Source organism: Thunnus thynnus, chromosome 12 (genome assembly GCF_963924715.1).
Source record: "Thunnus thynnus chromosome 12, fThuThy2.1, whole genome shotgun sequence".
NCBI lineage: Eukaryota > Metazoa > Chordata > Actinopteri > Scombriformes > Scombridae > Thunnus > Thunnus thynnus.
Genome location: NC_089528.1, coordinates 9,145,596 through 9,166,886, shown reverse-complemented (window position 1 = coordinate 9,166,886; position 21,291 = coordinate 9,145,596). Strand labels below are relative to the sequence as shown.

The following is a 21,291-nucleotide window of genomic DNA, read 5'->3' as shown; positions in this document are numbered from 1 at the left end:
AGATTTCACCCTCCTCCAAATATGAATTAACTGCAAGTGAACTAAAAATTTACCAGCAGACATAGAAGAACACTGTTTCTGCTTTCTTAATGAGTCTTGGGTAAGGCTAAAGCTGTTAGACTGAAGAAGTTGTCTGCTTTGTTGAACAGTTCCATTCTATAGAAATGATATATATTATGGAAATGCTTTTGATTCTTGAAAAGTAGGTCTCTTTTGTTTTATTTTCTCAGTCTAATTCAAAGCTTCTTCATATTTGCAGGCGGTGACAGAAATCTCAAGCTGCTGAGCTCTGATTGGAATTTCATCCTCAATACCATCAGAGGGGGTGACTCTGCTCCTGACCCTCTTGTTTGACTCTTCAGTCACACATCCAATCAGAAGACTGTTATTTGAGTGTAGGAATCAAGCACATTTTCACTCAACTTGCACAAAATACCAAACTTCATTACGGCTCCATTTAGACTCACCATGGATACAGAAACTTAGCCTGGGAGCAAAAAAGACTTGTTGCACTTATTAAGAAATTGCATACCACCATTCATCATCTTTCAAAAATGACAAATGACACTGTCCTTGTGCATTCAAGGCTATTTGGTCAATGAGTCACCCTAACAGGTCCCTACAGTATCACAGATTCTGGGTGCTACCATACTCTCTCAGATCCACTTACTACTATCATCACTGCCACAATAAGACTCTTTTCTTTTTGTTAAAGTCATTAAACGGTCAGGTTGAGGTGAAAATGAAGAGGTGAAAATGAGTTAAATAGCACAAATACACAGATGCACTGTGTATAAAAGGTCCACACTTTGCCAAGAGATCATCATATCGTGTCAGAATATGCCAAGAACTATTAAATAGTACAGTTTGACTGAAAACTGGTGTTTCAGTATAGTTTACCTCTTCAACATCCAAACACAACAAAATACAAAACCGATATTTAATTGGCTGTTCAGGCCATACTGTAGGAGTAATTTAGCCTGTTTACGGCTATAAAGATGAATGGTTATAGTGATTATGAAGACTGTCTGCTGCTGAAAGCCTGTGCAGGAAAGTGAGAATGTGTGTGTGTGTAAACACATTTAGCTCACCTCTTCAGTCATGATGAATTTTTACAATTTGATGTGGGGAGTTAGTCAGTATTAACACCTCACCTAAGACTCAAAGTGTTGACCTTAATCAAGAAAATTAATGGGAAAAGAAGATTAGAAAATGTACTTTTTATTTACCTACAAAACTAAATGTATGTACAGTATGTGTGGCAACAATTGTATTAAATATTGGTATATTTTAGTTTTGAATATAAAGCTCAGAGACCAGAGAAGACTGTTTTGTCCATTGCTAGTCAGTCTATTCTCTAAATGATTTGAATGTGTCTCCACTTGAGTTAAACACCAATCTGTGAGTATTGCCTCATGTGGTTCAAGAAGAAAAACGGCCACCCAGTCAGTGGAAACTTCCTTCACCCCAGTCTTTAGTCTTTCCTTATTCCTTCCGTCTAAGCACTTTGCCCACACAGAACTCCTGTGCATCAGCTGAAAACTCCTGCCAACTTGGTATTTTCTGCATGCACCTAGACTACGTTGGCAGCTAATAAGAGCAATGTAGTGAAATTCACCCTCAGGCACAGATCCAGCCCCATAATCATCACTTACAACCACAACTGTGATATTTTGGTCAGCAGCTTTAGGGGCAATAATTTAAAACTGGGGAGTACGCGTCAGCTAGGGGTGAACTCACTGCTGGACGTGACAGTACATTTTCTGTCTGGGTTTTATCGCACCACAGCCCTCAGCAATGAACGGTCAATATGTAAGGTTTAAAATTCAGTCAACACGGAGAACTTTTCTTCCGGCTTTTGTTCAAAGAGGAAAGGACTTTGACTTCTAAAATTCACTTTAATGTGGTCAACAAATCATTGAAAAACAATACTAGACACACAATCCCTCCAGTGCTTCTCTCCACAGGAAACGAGAACCTTCTTTGCCAACTGGTACTAATCTATTTAAATTATAAGCGTGTATGTCCACATGTAGACCCCTGGATTTGCTCCAAACCATCAAGCCCCTCCATATGTCCACAAAAACCCAGAGCCGTTCTGTTTGGGCAGAAACTTTAAATGGCCTCTGAAGAAGTTAATACAGAGTTTAAAAAAACGTGTTGGAAATATATTTTATAAAGGATGTACAGTACTGATTTTGGATGACAACCTTCAGTAAAAGCTTCCTCTCGTGTGCAATAAGGCTGCTGTAGAACCTGTAACCTCCTAGTCTGTCCATCCATCAGTGCCATCCAGTGAAAATAGAGCTTTCATCGTCATTACGTATCCTTGTTGCACAGGAAACAATTGTCTGATACCATTTTCAGTATAAAGTGTTTGGTGAGTCAGTTTTTCCTCCCGAAAGTAGAAAGAAGTTGTCCTTTTACCATTTGGTAACCAGTGCATAAGGACAACTTGATGTGAGGGCTGCTTCCACAGTCTGTTAATGTGTTGTTTCTCTTTATACCAAGCTGCTGTAGATGTGTTAGAAGGACTGAAGTGAACCTTGTGGTGTTATGATCGACCCAAAGCAACATTCTCCTGTTGTGGTGTTGAAACTCTGATGTTAGAAAACTCTGTTCAGTTCTGTTTAGTCTTTGTTCGCCAGATCGGTTTCTTCTGAAACTGTCTGCGTTTTTAAGTCACTTATATTGTTTTTGCTGTTTTTCCTTCAATCCAACTTGCCATTTCTGTCTCATTTATATGTATTTGCTTCCCAGAATGTGTTTTATTTGAAATGCCTACTTGTACAGTTGGTTCTCGTTTTTTCTCCTCCTGGGTTGATGGAAATGCTCAAGAGAAGTTCATGCTGCCGAATTTATAAATGTATTTTTTATTAAAGAGTTAATTATTTTTTACCTCTCTCCCTGTTCATGGATTTTTTCACATCACCTTCAAGTTTTCTTTGATCAGTTTGAGTATTGAGCTTGAGTTCACTGCTTGGGATATCAAGCTACCTGGATTTAGTTTTTTAGTAAATCCAACAAGTTCCACACAACCCTCCAGGTTGTGTGGAACTTGTTGGATTTTGGATAAGAGCTAATTATTAAAATATAACAAAAGTTTGACTAATTAGCTTTGACAAAATCATTTTATTTGACACTGCAGCATTACTGTCCTCTTCAGCATTATTAATATGCACCACAACAGGATTAAGCTCCAGGAACATGTATGTTTACAGTATCTATCGCTTCACTTCCTAGATTATCAGTCAATGACAATTTTGAAAATCAATCAGCATGCTAGCATGCTAAAAATCAGCATGCTAGCATGATGATTTGCTGCATTTCTTTTTATGTTTAGGAATAACTTTAGGTTCTGGACAGTTGGTTGGATGCAAGCACTTTTAGGACACTGCCTCAGGCTCTGAGAACTTGTGATGGACATTTTTCATGACTTTCTAAGTCATAAGAGTTAGGACGGGAAATGGGCCAGGTTTATATATCGGCCAATATTAGCTTATTGCACAGTGCCGGGACACACGCTGTCAATCACTTGCTTGGTGGCCTACGGGCATTAAGCATCAAAACAGGTTCAGCAGGGAGAATGAGAAAACTTTACCGAAAACAAATCTGAGGACTGAGAGCAAAGGAAGATAAGACACGTAGAAACAGTCCGAGAATGGAAATTGGCTATTTCATACAGTAATTAAGAGGATACATTATTACATGACCAGCTTTGCAAGTTTCAGTTTTTAAGCTAATGTTTACATTTGTGGAATGAGTTTTGTATTCATGTTCATGATTTAGATAACACATTTACAGAAATTATTTTTTAAAATTTGTGATGTTTTTTACATTAATATTTTAATTTGTCACCATGGTTTTTAGAGCTTTTTTGTGTTTTCCTGCTGCTGGAAACTGACGAGAGCTGAGAGAGTGAACCAAAATAGTAGAGTTTAGGGCTGGAAAGCGAAATCAATGACTTTAAATTACACTACAAGGCACAGTGAAATATTCAAGTGAAACAAAATGAAAGTTTTGAGCTCTGTGCGTGCAGTGGATTGTGAGTGATTTCATAAGGAAGCAGTTATCAGAACTCTCCCTCCACCAGCCCTCATGGCTTTAGTGTGCGTGTGATGTGACAGATCAATCCCAATCAATTAGGCTGTGTTTGTGTTTGTGATCATCGACGTTCCGACAATGCAAGGCCTTGATCGCTGTGAGAAAATAAACCCCTGGACCTTGCATGTGTCGACCGTATTGATCCTCACCACACACATATCAATTGACCTTCATATTATATATTCGTACCATTTGCTGTAGCACCAAACACTTTATGGTTCATAGTTCATAAATTGTTTATAGTGTGTTAGGACCTAAATGAGCATATCGTGGACTCATTTGTTTATTGATGATACGCATGGAATCCTAATGATGAAAAACACCTTTGAGTCAATAAAACATAAAATACTATTAACACAGAATAAAAACTTAACGATGTGGCAGAGAACTGCCAACCCTTCAGTCACACAAACACACATTGTCTGAGATTTTTCAACTGCCCCACCATTCATCATCTTTATTCTCTTTACTTTGCTATTGGAGCTGTGGAGCTTCTGCTTACTAATTAGAGTGTGTCTGCGTGTGTGTGCATGTGTACCATTACCCAGTCTTGTTGTTTTGGGCACCAGAGCCATGGGCTCACAGGAATCCCCAGAGAAATTATTGTGGTTTTCATCAAACAGAAGAGGGTAAATGAAGTGAAAAGAGAGACAAAAAGCAGGAGGAGCTGCCAAGTGCAGAGGAGCAGATAAGAGTTTACCTTGTGCTGCTGTGTGGAAAAGAAATCCTCCGGCATATATATTTATCTGTGTGTGTGTCTACAGTTTACTTTGTAGAATATGATTTCAACATCTCTCTTTGCTCTTTTTTTCTCTTTTTCTTTATAACATAATATATTATATTATAATATTATATATTTTTTAACAAAGGTACATTTTTCCCCAACAAGACTGTCTTGTTCCTTCCTCACCATATCCTCTGTTGTTCTGAGTTGCTCAGAGCTTTAGCTCTTTAGCTCGGAGCTGAGCATATAGCACAGTCACAAACCTTTACTGAGCAATGGATCGGCCAACTGAGGAGTGGAGAGAGACAGACTGAGGGAGGGCACACAGGAGAGACTTTTGAGAAGTCAAAGAGAAAGAAAAGAAGGAAAATCAGTAACTTTAAGCAGTGGAGCTCCCCTCACCGGTGACTGAAAGCACACTACAGTACACAGTATACTGTACATGTCACAGCAGGAAATGCAAGGGGCCATAGCTGCGGGAACATGATTTCAGTTGGGGTTGCAGGGGTGCTGACTATTATTTATTGACTATCATTTGGAGTAAAGTAGCCGTCCTCCTGATAAATCCTGAGCTCCATCAAAGCTGTCAAAAAAATGTTATTTGTTATTTCAGAAGCTAAAAGTTTAATTCAGTTTCCTCTGTCCTGTCAAGTTAATACAGTTTTTAGTCTGGCTACTTAAATGTCCCACAATGTTTGCTGCAGTGACATTACTGTGAACATGGAAACGTCTCTCTAATGGTTAAAGTAAACATTCATACATCAATACAACACACAATAAAGAAATCACCTGGAAAGCTGGCACTGCTCGACATAATTTAAAAAGCAATATAGCCTGCAGGGACCGGTTCTTTTCCTCACTCCACTATCTTTTCTCACAAAGTCTATTTTTGCCACACTGGCTCACACACACACGACAGAAAAAAATTATTGCAACAACACAAATGGGCCTATAAGTCGCCAGCCACCTGGAGGCACCTGGTGGAGCTAATATCATTAAAGATCTGGTATCGCGGCCCTTTTTGACTCGATTTTATAAATAGAGTCTATTTTAAACACACCTGTGACATTTTATTCACCAAAGGTTGTTTAGATTTCTCTAAATCCATCTTTCCTTACAGCCTAGATTCCCCTCTGTCCTCCGGCAGACTGTTTCGGAAGCTATTTACATAAAATGTGCATTATTAATGATCACCCACTCTGATTGGCTGGAGGTGGGGCCCCCACCTTCACCCCCAGCCAATCAGAATACTACCTAATGAATAATGGAAGTTCCCTTTTGCCACATCTTTACCTGGAGTAATGTCTGCAGGGTTAGGGTTAGTAAAGCAGGTTATGAACTGGAGTCTGATCATGAGCGAAGGGGAAAAACCTGCTGTTACACAGTTGAGATTTCAACAGGATGTTTAGGGACGTTAAAATTGTCAACGTTTCCTCACAAAGTAAAAGTAATTATTTCAAACATAGCTGGAGGTTGCTAGCTTAACTTTAGCACAGATGTATTCTTTTAGCTGAGTAACAGAACTGTGTTTTAAAACTTTGTCCGTACTGAGTTTCGTTAAGCAGACTGTTGGCCGTAAAATGTGCGGAACACACACACACACACACACACACACACACACACACACACACACACAACCACATGCGGAGGGAAGATTGTTTCCAAAACTGAATTTCAGCCATTCTTGATGTAAATTTCCATTGTCTGGAAGGCTGTTAAGTCTTTTTAGTTGCTGAACAACCAGCAACACTTCAAGTGTCCTGCTTTGCTTGTTATCTGGCTGAAATGCAAACTCCAACTACAGAAGTTACGGCAGGGGTCGGCTCATGCTAAAACTTCCTAGCACATCTGATTTGACTTTCTGGTGTGACTTTCTAGTGTGTTCCACCTCAACACCACTCACACTTGAGCTGCAAATTTCAACATTTCAAATAACATAAAAAGACTGAGAAGAAAGGACTATACTTTTAAAGCACAGGAGGCCCCCTACCATCTCCCTAATCCATCCCAAGGCCCATTTTTCTTGTTTTCCACAACCCCAGCCCTTTAATGATAGCTGCATTCAATTTAGATGTGTCAGTTCCCGGTCCTGGTATTGTGCATGCTCGCTCACTGGCTTGGCTTACTGGGACACTTAAACACAGCCATCGCTAATGATGTTGGGACGATATTCAACGATTCTAATTAGCAAAGTGATTTTTTATTTCCACTTATACGGTTTTGTACTGTGAGTTTATCAGAGCATTTAGCTGGCTGGGAATTATGTGGATGAGAGCAGTGAGACTGAACTAAAAAAATAAGGTTGTGGGCCGTAAATCCAAAACATTGAGCTGAAAGTGGCTAAAACGATCTGTAGAGCTGAGGGGAACTGCAGAGTTGGTTGTAATTCTCTGTGGGTTTGTTTCCATGCAATTCCTTTCACATTACTCAGAGTCTTTTGATCCATTGTTAATATAAAAATATTGATTAGTGCAGTTTTAAAGGCCCTGCACACCAATGTTACACCCACACAGGTGATTTTACTTATTCTGGCAGATTAGACCTGTTCTCAAGACAGTATGGCTGACTGACATCCCCTTCTTATTAGTCTAGTAGACTCATATACTTTCCAGCATAGTTTTGCCCACCTTCAACCTGAACAAAGATCTAACACCCAAAATAACTAAAAAAAAGCCCTTGTGGGGCTTTAATCTCTTCCAATCCCACTCCCCTGCTATAGATCCATTTTTAGGGGGGACAGGGGATGTTTAGGGGGAGTTAGAAGGTCAACAGTATATGACACATAGAAGTGGTTTACATCATCTGAAAGATGTGAGCCTGAAGGTTAATTTGAGATGCAGCACTGTGTGTCAAGTTTTTCTAGTAATAAATCTGTAATGAACATTATGTTTTGGTTAGGCACCTATTCAAAATTTTTAAGTTTAGAGTGTATAAGGGCTTAGAACATTATGATGGAAGTATATGACAGTCATCGCCATGCTCAGTTATGTCTCATAAGTTGTTGCAGCAATTTTTGGGTTGATAGCATTTGTTGCACAGATTTGGTGCAAAATTTAGCCATTTTGACCACTTGAGAATTTATAAAAATACCCCATTAAGACATTTGGAGATTTCTATAAGAATTGTATTTTTTCAGCAATTGGATGGCAAGTACTTCTGTTCTGGAAATTGCTCAGAAACTCCCTTATTGTCAATTAACCTAGGAAAGCCATACATCCTCTGAATGCCCTCGGTCTCTGGTCTGTGGTTGTAAAGTTTCATGAGGCTGTGATTATCCTTGAGGTCACTATAGGTCATTTTATACAGTGATGTCAAGAAGACCAAAAAATGGTCTCACTATGGCAAATGGCTCCTATGGGGACTAACATCATCACACATGAATACAATCAGGCTCACTGAATCCGCAAAGTCTCAGCTTTCCAGTCATACCCAATTTATGCAATTCCAAGACTGTTTAGGGACTCCAGTATGCAGAATTATTCAAATACACCATTTTTAGAATAGGTGAAAATAACACATTTATACTGCCTGCAAAAACTGGCATGTGTGTAAAAGGGGAGATTCGCCATGCCAGTTTTTCCCTTGCCAAAATTTAGCCTAAATTTGGAGTGTTATTTAGCCCTTTTCGTTGGTACCAATGGATTCCTTTGATCGTCTAGTTTCATATGATACCAGTATCTTCACTGTAGCTTTAAAAATGAGCCCACTACATCCTCTGAAAGACAGTAATGTCACCTGCAGACACCAGTGTCTACGGGGAGTGGAAGAGGTTAAAGAAGACAAAACATGTTGTAGGAATTAAATCTTTTACTGCCTCTCTTATTTTTCCTCTTCCTTTCTCTCTCCAATGGCCCTCATTATCTCTCCCTTCGACATTGATCACTTTTTTTTCACAATAATGAACCTCCACACTGAAAATCGATTAATCATTGTTCTTAAGCCATTCTTTAGCCATTGCTCATGGCTAAAGGTAGCTCTTTGTTCGATGTCCCCATGTGCTTGAAGGTTATTATAGAATTATCTAACTAATGAACTCCCATTTGATCCCTGAACGCCACCTTCTTAACTATTTATAACCCTTGTTTGAATACAGTATCCAATCCCTTCTGGAAACTCCTTACAGTATAACCCATAATATTAACTTATTCTGGAATTAATCTCCCATGAGGCCTTAAAATATTACATGATATAATCATATATGCCGAGCGGCTGTGGAGCATGTCCTATCATTCGACAAAATGAGATGTGAATATGTGAATGTTTAAATGTTTAGAGAGCCTTGCTGTTATTGGGCATATGAATGACTGTCTGACGATTATATTGGTACATTATGTGCATGTTCCCTCTGCTGACCTCCAGTCATGGATGTAATTGGATTGCTGGAAGTGCCGATACACGTGTATACCCAAACGTATTACACAGAACAGGTGCACGTGTGGCCTGGAGGTATAGGTGGACAGTTAGAAGTGTCATGTTGTGAGTGTATGACAGCTGCAAGATATAAAACTTTTCGACTGCATTAACTGCTGTCTGTTAATATGTAACAGGAGTCCTCCTTGTACTTTTGCTGCAATTACTTAAAAACTAAGTGTACATTCATATAAGGAGCGGTGTTCATGTTGGTCCCACTTTTTTCACATTATTGCCTTCCACTGCAAAAGCTCCCCACTAGTTACCATTATATATGATTACAAATTCCATGAGGCATTTTTGACAGACAAATAACCAGAGATTCACTTTATAGAAAAGGTTTTAATGATAGTGGTGGTGGTGTAGTATCAGTCATTTTTGGGGGTAATCAAAAAGCAATTTCTGGATACTCAAGACTTGATTTAAAAAAATGAAGCAAAAGTGACTGTTCCCTTAGTAAGAGAAGTAATAGCACTGCCATTTTTGTCAGGGTAAGAAAAAAAAAGAAGCTGTACACCACTTACAGTATGCCATATTCAAGAAATTGAAGGGAGTGGAGGTAGGAGGAGGAGCAGAAGAGAGATAAGAGGGGTGAAGATGACCTTTTTGGAGGAGAAGTTGGTGAAGGATTGCAGAAAGAGACAAGTTACTTGCCAGTCAGCATTTTCACTAGCCACAATTTTGTTGTTTGATTTACAACCCTTTAAAAGTAAATGATCCATCTAAACACCCAAATCAAGACAACATAAAATATATAACACTACAGTCAAATATTCAGCTCTGATAAGGTTGTGTGCAAAGCTCCTTTTGTATGAAAACATGCAACCGATTAAGACATAAAAAGAGTAGCTTCTTATTACATGTAATAAAAGTGGTGCAGGGGTGTAGATGATTAATTGAATAGAACAAAACTTAACTGAAAAAACCTAGCAGGAGAAAAACCTTGTCTGTTTAAGTATTTATTAACAACAATAATCAATTGTTTCCTAATTTAAAATGTCAGAATCCTGTGTGTGTGTTTGAAAGAGAGAAAGCGATAGAGAGAGAGGGGTTTATATCCTCACAAGTGGATATGAACTGTGTGTAGATGCACCAGTAAGGTCTGTGTGAGTGTTAAAGCGACCTGACCATGCTCTCGTAGCTGCGGCAGGCAGGCAGGCAGCAGTTTTCCTCAGATCAATCTACAGCGCTGCTCCAAAGCGGCTAGTAAGATCGACTGTGTTACACGCCACTGCCGAATTCTACCTGCATTTGGTGGGTGGACAGGTGCCACACAGAGCCCTGACACTGTGTGTATAAAAAATGATTGCTTTCTCTGCATTAAACTTTGACAGCCTCTGTGAATCTACTGAGAACAGATAAAACCACACAGAGGCGATTGTGTACATGTGACAGAAGAGCAATAAATTGTAAGAAGCTACTGCTCCTATAGGATACGTTAAAGAAAATCCTCTTTAAATGAGAGAGGTTTTAAATACTGGGAGGTGAGGCGACACACATATAGGGAGCTACAGTGAGTCAAGAGTGCAGCTCCTGTCTGTGAGTCCCTCTGGAGGGAAGGAGAGTTTCTCTCATCTATGCCTTTACCTTGGTCTCCCTCTGGATGTCTACATATACGTACAGTGGAGCTACTGCATGACTCCAGCTCTCTATGTGAGACCTCGTCCATTTTTATTCCCCTGCAGCCAACCTCTGGCCTGCTGCACTAGTTACTGTAACACCAGATTCAACTTTTGAGGCTGATTTCTCTCCAAATCTATCCTATTAAAAATGTGCTCTGTTTCACATTTTACCTCTGGCAGTTGAACTATTAAAATAAAAAAGAAAATTATGTAACGACTGCAGTGATTAATGTGAACAAATGACATGATTGTTAGAAAGATTAAACAAATTTGTAGTTAAAGGTACCCTGTTAGGCTTTGTTGCTGGTTTCTCACCAAAATACATTGGACCTCACACAGGAACATTTTTGCATTCTTAACAAAACCTTTCTTACTTTCTTGCTTTCTGTGAAGCTTGCTCATATGACTGCTCTATGTCAGATTCAAACCCTCTTAACTGCAGAAACTTACAGATGCTCCTAAATCTCTGTACAAGGCTACCTGTTCCTCTCTGTTTGTTTCATTCATAGAAATGTCACCCAAAGGTAAAAAGAAGATCTACACACTGTGGAGCTTCAAGTCCTGCTGACAGAAGTCAGCATACAAAAACACAACAAATCTGTGTTAATAGTACAGCTGCAAATGACATGTCATTAGAGCAGCACTGTACTGTGACAGAAATAAAGAAGAAATGCTTTGACATGAAGTTAGATGAAAAATGTGTTGCTAAAGTGAACAGTGATTTACTGTAGAGAGCTTTCAAAAGGGGACGTGATCAACGAGTGGATCTTGCAATATTTTGCATCCTGCATCCCCACGTTACTGCCACCAGCTGTCAATCAATGAGATAGCATTCATCAAAAAATGCTCCGTTGTGCCATTTGTGGTTAAAAACTCCTCTTTAAGCTTTTTTAGTAACAATAGAAAGAGAGAGTTGTGGATATATATAATTAATCCCACCTGTGTTAATTATTGTAGATTGCCAGAATACACACTGAAAAAGGGCATCTTGCCCGAAGCGTCCGTGTGGCAATTAAAAATAAGTAAACTAGGTTTGCTGTTCTAGGCCTTTTTTATTCATTCTCACTACTTTAAGGATTCAGCACCCTGTATTATTGTGAGTTGGGCGCCTTGTATTTGCGTCGTATGTATATTTTTCATTAGTAACAATAGAAAGAAAGTGAAAAAAAAAACACCTCAAAGTTTAGCAAAGACAAAAGAAACTCTTTGAATAACTAACATCTGCTTTGCAACAGAAACCAAAGGGGATTATGGGAAATGTAGTTTTATTTTTGAATAACTGAATTATTTTAGCAGTACTTAATTTGTTCACAATTAAATGAGCATTATTTGTGATAAACTGACCTACTACACTCCAGATATTAAACATTTTTCTTCAAAACCTAGGATAAGAAAGATCCATGCTCCTCACCAAGTCCCTCCCACCATCTGATACTCCCCACTTTAGCCTCTCAGGTCTATCCAAATAGAATAAATATCTGAATAAATTATCAGCTTCACCGCTTTCAGTTCAAAGAGATGATCGGTGCGTTCATGGACAATGGTGAAAAGTGCTGCCTTAGCCTTGTTACACTCTACGCCTCAGCCCGTCTAAATTTGAAAAAAAAAACCCAAAAAAACAAAAACAACAACATTGCACGTTCACATTTCGGAAGGAAGCAAAATGAAAAGTTAGCATGAAAAAGGCATGTGTGGCGTGAGATAGTCAGATCTGTGTCAATTGTGTGAGTCTCACGGTCAAAGCATGAGACTTGGCAGCTCTGCTCTCGTCCAAGTATGGTCACTTCTCGCTCCAAAAAACCAAGATGGCAAAACTCAGAATACCAAACTTGAGGCTTCAAAATGGGAATCCACAAACCAATGGTGGCTATGTCCATTATTTTTTTTACAGTCTATGTTTCCTCTGCCTCTTTCATCTTTAAACTTTCATAGATTCCATTCTTTACGTCTCTCCTCTCCCCTGTGTCATCTTTAAACCTACATTCAATGATTTTGGGGGCAGCGGAAACAAGTTGTGAACACAACACTGCATCATGGTCTTCATGAGACATGGCTCACAGAGCGCAACCGGGACACCGACCTGGTCATTGATGGTTTTGGAGCTCCATTTTTCTGGATTGAAAGGCTGTTTATATTTTAACAAATGTAGCTCTGTGACTCATCAGAGGATGCATTTGTACACCAGATTTAGAACTTTTATCTGTATCGTTGTGTCCTTTCTACCTGACCCGTGAGTTTCCGCAACTTTTTATAACAACTGTGTACATCCACCTGAAGTCAAATACCACTTATGCCTCTAGCACCATCTTTGATGTAGTGAAAAAACTGCAGTCGATTTCACCTGATGCACCAAACTTCATATTGGGTGATTTTAACTATGTCTCCCTTGAAAAGATACTTACAAAATTTTACCAATATGTCTCCTGTCCAACCAGGCAGAATAAGATATTGGATCTTTGTTAATAGCCAGTAAAGGACACTTATAAATCACTCCCACTACCCCACTGGGCTCTGCGGATCATAACGGTGTGCATTTACTGCCCCTATATAAAATAGTTTTAAAGGGAGAGAAAACACAGACAGAGGACATAAAAGACTGGACAGAAGAATCTGTGCTCTACCTGCAGGAATGTGATGATTGCACTGACTGGGACATGTTGAAACAGTCTTGTGGTGATTATTTGGTAAAACTTGTTGATGTAACATGCTCATATGCTGCCTTTTGTAAGGCCATTGTTCCTTGTAAGAGTTCAAATTTACCCTAACAACAAACCATGGGTGACCAAATCCGTCCAGCATACAGAAAAATAAGCCCATATTTAAAAATAGGGAGCAGCCTTTAATCTGCGTATAGCTAAAAAGGAGCTGAAAACATAAATTTTAAAAGCAAAACAGAACTATAAATCTTAAGTAGAGAACAAGAGGGCTGCAAACAACCTTGGCTCAGTCTGGTCTAGCATGAAAACTATAAAAGGCCTCTGGAATCCAAAGAACAGTGGTGATGTCACTTCAGATGGCTTGAGTTCAGATACTGAGTTGGCTAATGTCCTCAATGATTTTTATATACTTTTGATTTTAGTAATGAAATTCAGGAACTGAGTCACAAACTTGAAGACAATCAGCACTTTGACATAGACCAAAAGGATGTTGAAAAGGCCTTTCAGTAAGATTAAATAAGAGTCCTAGATCTAACAACATCTATGGTCACTTAAATCTTGTGCAAAAAGAACTGAGTCCTGTGTTCCACTACATTTTTAATAAGACAGGTACAGGTACAGCATGTACCTAAGATCTGGAATGATGCTGTGGTAGTCCCTGTTCCCAAATCCAGTTGCCCCAAAACTCTTAATGATTTTAGACCGGTTGCTCTCACATCAATTTTAATGAAAACCTTTGAAAAACTGGTAAGGCCAGAAATCTTAAGGAAAACTAAGTATGCAATTGATCCCATGCAGTTTGCTTATAGGCCATGCAGAGGAGTAGAAGATAAATGGAGGAGGAATGTTTTTGCTTGCAGGTGATACTCCAATCCTTCCCATGGTTTGGGTTAAAATGGTTAGGTTTAAGCACAAAAACCACTTGTTTAGGGTTAGGAAAAGATCATGGTTTAGGTTAAAACGGTAAAATGTGGTAAAAATATCCTATTTAACAGCACTAAAATGTCTGATGTGATGGTAGAAAATGTGTGGTTAGTGGTCTAAAAGAGGTCTGGCAATAAATTCTTGAAACCCATTCCATACCAATAGAACAAAATACTATCGGCATGGAAACCAGTCCAGAACAATGGTCTGTGGACTACTGGCACAGAATCACATAAATTATTACATCAGTTCCTCAGCCAGTGCCTTTGTTTTAATACTGTGTGAATCACTGGTCATTAGCTTGCAAACTGGTTTCCTTTACTATTTTACTCTTTAATTTCAGCTGGCATCTACATCTTACCCACCAGCAAGAAATGATGAACTGGGACGCTTATCAGAGGGACACATTGCAGAGCTGGACACCAGACATCCCAACTCTGCAATCTTCATTCTCACTGATATGTGCTGGAACTGGTTACCTTTCCAACCTGTGAGGACAGAATATTCAATCTTTTTTGTATTTTGCTATATTAATATGCTATATTACATCTTGCCTGAAGCAGTTCTGACCAGGCAGTTATTCAGATAGTGCAATCAGAATTTCAATCAAGCCAAACCGGTGTGGACCCCAGAGGAAACTGAAAAGCTCTGAGACTGCAAAGTAGGTAGGTTTCGCAATCCTGCATACACACTCTGGGCTTGTCTTTCTGTCCTCTGAGGAAAACCCATCTTAAAGTGCACCAAGCATCTTATGCAATAGTCCTGCATCGACAGATGCCAACTCTGACTCCTCATCACTGAGCAAGAAGAGATAAAAACAAAAACTCTTTCAGGCTTCAGTCACAACACCAACAAGCATCACCAGTCGCTCTTGTCCTCAAGCTTCATTTCAGTTTAACTTCAATGGATGGAGGCCAGTCAAGCTGACCTAAGCTATAAGAAACACAAAGTAAGTGCCCGGCCCTCTCCTGTCTGAAAGGTGACACTGACCTGCCCCTCAGCCTATTCAATTTTGCCTATCATGGCAAAATCCTTTGTAGATATATCTGTCAAAATTAGCCATCACGCTGCCCTCAAGTACTAAGAAGGGCCTGATGTCTACTGTATGTGTGAATCCTGCTTGTTGACTACATTAGTGCCACCCTCCATGATCTGTGTAGTAGTATATCATATTTTCTGACAGAAAGGGGGCAGTTTGTTCTCTTGGTTTTTTGGATTCTTCCTTCTTCCTCCAATTGATTCCTCCAATTGACTTTTGATAGAGAACAACTTATCATCACAAAGAGATACTGCTGTCTTATTTCCAATTCTCCAATTTCCTTAATTTATCATTTATGTACATGAAAAGTCTATTGGCAGTTGACTTATTTTAAAAGGAGAAAAGGGGTTCTTAATATGCACTTGATGGCTACATACATGATATTAGGCTAAAAGAGCTAAAAGCTACGCGTCCCTGGCAAAAAGTCAGCATCTTTACATGATGATCCATGTTGAAGACATGGAAATAACAAGCATTTGTTTCATGGTTGTGGAAAGGCCATAAAAAAACAACATTACCCTCCTAACTCTCGAGAGTGTCTATTATCAGACCACCATGCACACCCCTTCATGAGGAGAAATCCAAAGCTTGACAGACCTGCCGTAGCTACTTACAGCTGCTAAGCAATGACTGGACAATTTCTGTTCAGGGGAAGGTACAGTGAGTTTAAAAAGAATTCATGGATGTGTGTGTGCCTCTTGATGATTGTCTTATTTGATTGTCACCTGTGATGAATAACTGGATCAGTTGTAAACTAAATTAAACTCAGTGGCTCAAAGACCGGCTCGTCTGTCTCCCAGACACCCTGTGAAAAAAGATCAAAATTCAACTCTGCTTTAGGAATCAAAGTCATCCTAAATATACAACTTCTTTGTCATAGACAGGCTCTCCTTCGCCTCCTCCCACTCACATGTTTCAGCTGTCACTTACCATCAGCAGCATTAAGAAAAGGGTGAGAAAGATTCCACAAGTATGACAAAATGTTCATTTTACCACATCACATTCAAGTCACTGCAAAATGCGCTGTTAATATGTGTGGGTGACTCAAGAGACAGCTTTCTGATGCGATCAAATAGAGGTGGGTGAAAAAAAAAAATTCAATTCACATTCGAATCTCAATTCTTATCTCCTATGATCCTGAATCGATTACAAATGTCAAAATTGATTTTCTAAATGTTAGTTAATAATGTGATATTGATGGAACTAAAAAGGCCGAACTCAACTGTTAAGGCAGTGCAGCATCAAAACAGTCTACAGCACGCGCACGCTAGAGTTAGCTTTTTAAAAAGTACGGAGCCCCCCTGGGGTCAGCTGAGGAAAAAAAAAAAAAATCCATGAGTAAAGGTCTATGTGTAAATCTGTACTCTCGGTTTAGAAATCGGTGTTCTCAGATTCATAATTCGTGCCCTCAAATGAATCCATGCCCATGGATTCACGTTAAGTGTGCCCTTACGAACTACATTATTGTTTAAAATTGTAAAAACTTTGAAACAATAACGATAAATAAAATGAGCCCATACGGTAATCTAATATATGTGCATTTATGAAAATGTCATATATGTCATGTATGTACATATGCTGGAATCACATATATGATATATAATTGCAATGCCATATATGGAACAATTTCATATATGGACATATATGGTTAACAATATATGTATCACAAAAACGTAAGTATATTTTTTAATAGTTGGCATATATTTTAACCAAATATGCTTTCATATATGTATTTTATAATTATGTAACATAAATCTGTTGCACATATGTGTAAAATAGATGTTGTTATTATATGTCGCATATATGCAAGGTCATGAACTATTCAAAATTGGAACCTTATTCATAATTTGAGGGCACAGATTATGAATTCAAGGGCACATTTTATAAACCGTGTGCACAGATTTCTAAACTGAGAGTATAGATTTAGACATGGATCTTTTTTTTCTCAGCTGACCTAAGTGGGAGTCTGTAAAAAAGGCAACGGTTGCAAACATGTTTTGATTTATTGATTAAATAATTACCTTTGCGAGACAAATGTGAAGTACATTGTGAGCCCTCTATGCCATCACTCAGAGCTTAATTTCAGTGGAGTGGAGCAGCAATCAGCAGTAGCAAATGAGACCAGCTGAGGAGCTCACACTGCAACATTAAACCAACTGGTGAAGAAAATGACTCGGTGCTCAGTTTATTTCACCTCAAAAACCCTGCAGCCGTTCAGCATGTTGGACAGCGATGTCTTTCTCTGGAGCTAATGGTGCAGCAGAGAGGCTGCTTTCCACTGCTGGACACATGACATTAATACTAACACAGCGGAGCACTCCACCTCCCTCTCAGTTTGTTATTCTCATACAAGCAGGACACTGTGAGGTGCTTTCAAATTAATTAATTGATTAATTAATTAATGCAGTTAACTTTTTTCAAATGAAAAGGCTGCAGACCATTTATCTTAATTGCCAGTTATGCTTCATATTGTATTTCAGTCGAATAAGGACACAAAGATTCACACCTACACCTACAATGCTGGTAGTGTTGGAACACACTTATCACAAACTGAGATCAATAATCAAAAGATTTAAAAGAAGCACAGTGCTGTAGAGAAGTGTGGCTGTGAGCATTTATATTAGCTCCTTTCACTTATAAAAGGCAAAACACATAGCCGTATTTTAAAAAGCAGTTATGGACAGATAGTGGATAACTATGTAAATGTTACATTCTCTTTTTGATTTGCACCATGGAGCTGTTTGTGTGAGTTTATTCCAGCTTTAAAAACATTATTAGGATGTAGTGTGCTGCTGATCTCCGTTCTTATCTCTGAGTAAAAGCCAAGCTGCTGAATTGTGAAATAGTTGCAGATGAGAAAAAAGTTTGTGTTTATATTTGAGGCATAAAAAGTGCTTCAAGGTGGTGGAGGAGGAGAAGATGACGCAGGTGTGGACAGAAACCACGTTGGGTAAAGGGAGCAGCAGGAGATGGACTCAAATGAAGAACACAGGCAGTATGAACTGAAGAATGTTTTTTTATTTAGCCTCAGGAGCAAAGCAAAACTGAAACAGACAGAACAAAACGGACAGAACAAAGGATCCCACAAGACTGAACTGAAACACAGGACTGAGATACTAACTGAACTAACGAGGAGATGAGGTGCAGACGGGGAGATGGGCAGAGAAACTCAAGTGAAGGGAATGAGGAGATGAAACAGGAGAATGGAAAAGAAGCTGATAGGTGGGGGAAAACACTGGGAAAAGGGCAGGGCTGATGAGGATGATGCAGTGCAGGTGAGGAGGGAAAAAACCAGCATGCACATGAATATAACTTAAATACGCAAGTCACACTGAGCAGAAACAGCAAACAAGCCTCAACATAACATTGACAACCTTTAAAGGGTCTTTAAAGAACTCAAGCATACATCGCTGCTGACATAAACATGAATAAGTTTGTCACGTGGAGAGGCCTGCGTGTAACAACGAAAATAGGACTGAAAGACAACTGTTGCTCTGAGTCTCAGTTCACTTTTGCACATAGTATGTATGAGGGTCAGTGTGTAGCAAGCAGCAGTCCTCAGTCACATTTCCTTAAGAAAACAGCCAGTGTGAAAGCAAACTTCAATTACAACTTCCCGGACCTACTGCCACTCAGTCCAGTTAAACAAACAGGGTAAAAGTCCGAGGGCACCTGGGGTGTGTGCTACGAAGCAAGTTCAACATACCCAGGATATCTTTTTGTTATCTGGCTTCACTGAGCCTAACACTGGCTGTGCAGAAAACCGATACTACGAAGCTGGTTATCAACTTGCTCAGTCAACTCTGGGCTTTCTTATCCAGCTACGAGTGCATTCATGTGAAAGAGTGACATCATCAGAACCATGAATGAAGTACTTCATGTGATATGAGATGAAACGATGATAGCCAAGCACCTGCGGAAAACTTCTGTTTTAGGAACAGAAAAAAATCATATTCACTGAAGTGAAATGTAAATGAGCCTGTAATTATACAACAGAATAAGAAAATGTAGAAACACTAGAAATAATTTCCACATATTAAATGTAGGCTAAGGCTTAAAATACATGTAGGAATTATTATATATGACTTAAATATAAAGTGAGTATTTTTTCCTATTTAATTGGATGATGAAGAATCATTCTGAATATGTCACATAAAACTGAAGTAATGCCAGATTGTTTCTGTTACTGAAGCAAAGAGTGGAAAACTAATGAATGACTGATGAAATCTATCTGACCTAAATGTTGCATTTATAATCATGGGAGCCAATTAACAGTATGTGGATTATTTTCCTAATAAAATTAGTTATTCTGAGCTGCAGTGATGGAATCAGAGTGTAAAATCATTCACATTGTCAACTGTCACTCCAGGGATAAAGTAAACTTTGCAAAGTTAAAATGCAGCTAAAATCATCATTATGTGTTTAGTGTCGTAAACGATCTCTCTGTTTGTTAGAAGTTTTAAATCCAGAGTGGAAATACAAAGCCTGGAACAATAAAATGTTTCCACTGACCTATATAAATATATATTGCTCCTTTTTACTTGTCACTTTATTATAAACTCAGGACTTTTGTCCATGTCGGGAACCCGTAGGAATGATGACTCTTTTTTTCCTGTGCTGTGATCTGATTGGTCAGTGGTCATTGTGTTAACAGGTAGTGATCGTCTGAAGTTAACCTGCTCTGGTGGACAGCACAGACCTCTGGTGGACTGGTGGAGGGACGAAGAGCCAGACTAGGTCAGAACCATGATATGCTGAAGATCTATTTGGACTTGATTTTTGAAATTTACACCAAAATTAGACATTTTTGCTCTAATATGTATTATTGTAATTAAATATAATCACCTAAACTGAAAAAGATGTAAGCATCTGAAGGCTACTTGAGTGTTTAAGATCATTTGCATTTCTCGTTAGATCCTAAATGTCAGGCCACTAAACAGAACTTTGTTTCATGTAACTTGAACAGTATCACTGAACTCAGACTTTCAACTATAACGAATGCCATCACTATTCATTTTGTGTCTTTGCCCACATCTGAAGGTTTGTTTTTCTGCCTGTTTAATGTGATCAATGCGAGGTGACCCTCGTCTGCATCAGACTGTACGTGTTCCAATACATCAACCATGTTATAGACGTTTTCATTTTGTTTTGTGCTTTGGAGGCACGTTTTGCACACACGAGGACACACACCCACGTCCAACTGATCAATGATTGTGATACTGTTGGAGCTTGTAATATAGGAGGCACGCTGCTGATGAACTTTAACTCTTTTACCAAGTAATTGACATTTTTGTTCTCATTAAACTTCTCCCTCTTCTTGTTTAATGTGATGTGAAAATTCTTTATAACCTCAAATGACTATTTTGGATGTTGTATCAGTGAATAAAAACCCCAAAATGAGAACAAAGCTAATAAAAATCTTGCCGCTACAGTGGCTGGTCTTCACTGGTCTGTTTCTGCTCTGCCATCTGTCCATTTATTTTTGTCATGAACAGAGGAGGGAACAAAGCACAACTGTGCAGCCTGCAGACTCTGGCTGACCAGTTTCTGATGTTTAAGCGCTGATGATCGAAGTTTCTCTAAAACCACAAGATAAGGTAGATTTTTATCTCTCATGAGCAACTACAGAGGAGGGCAACAGATTAAGTAGTATGCCTGCAGTAAACCTTATGGTCAAAAAGGATTGGCACTGAGGAGAAAGACTGATAATCAGATAATCAAAGCAGAGATAAACAAAACTCTAAGACAGTCTAATTTTCCAGTGAAAACAGAAAGTTTGGGCACCTCAGTATACAGAATGTATTAAATATA

At 38.9% G+C, this 21,291-nt stretch overlaps 1 protein-coding gene and 1 long non-coding RNA gene across 8 annotated transcripts in view; both read left to right on the top strand.

Annotated features, from left to right (window-relative positions):
* Positions 1-2,898, top strand: part of tnk2b (tyrosine kinase, non-receptor, 2b) — a 62,785-nt gene extending 59,887 nt beyond the window's left edge. For all 7 annotated transcript variants that reach the window (XM_067605191.1, XM_067605188.1, XM_067605192.1 and 4 more), the window contains one exon: positions 260-2,898. In XM_067605191.1, the coding sequence (XP_067461292.1) occupies positions 260-266 (7 nt within the window). In that variant the 3' untranslated portion in view covers positions 267-2,898. The remainder of the gene's footprint in view (positions 1-259) is intronic.
* Positions 2,899-18,718: 15,820 nt separating this feature from the next.
* On the top strand, positions 18,719-20,957 carry LOC137193395 (uncharacterized). Its single transcript, XR_010930807.1, has 2 exons — positions 18,719-18,755; positions 20,135-20,957. It is a non-coding gene; the product is annotated as an uncharacterized lncRNA (long non-coding RNA).
* The last annotated feature ends 334 nt before the right edge of the window (positions 20,958-21,291 follow it).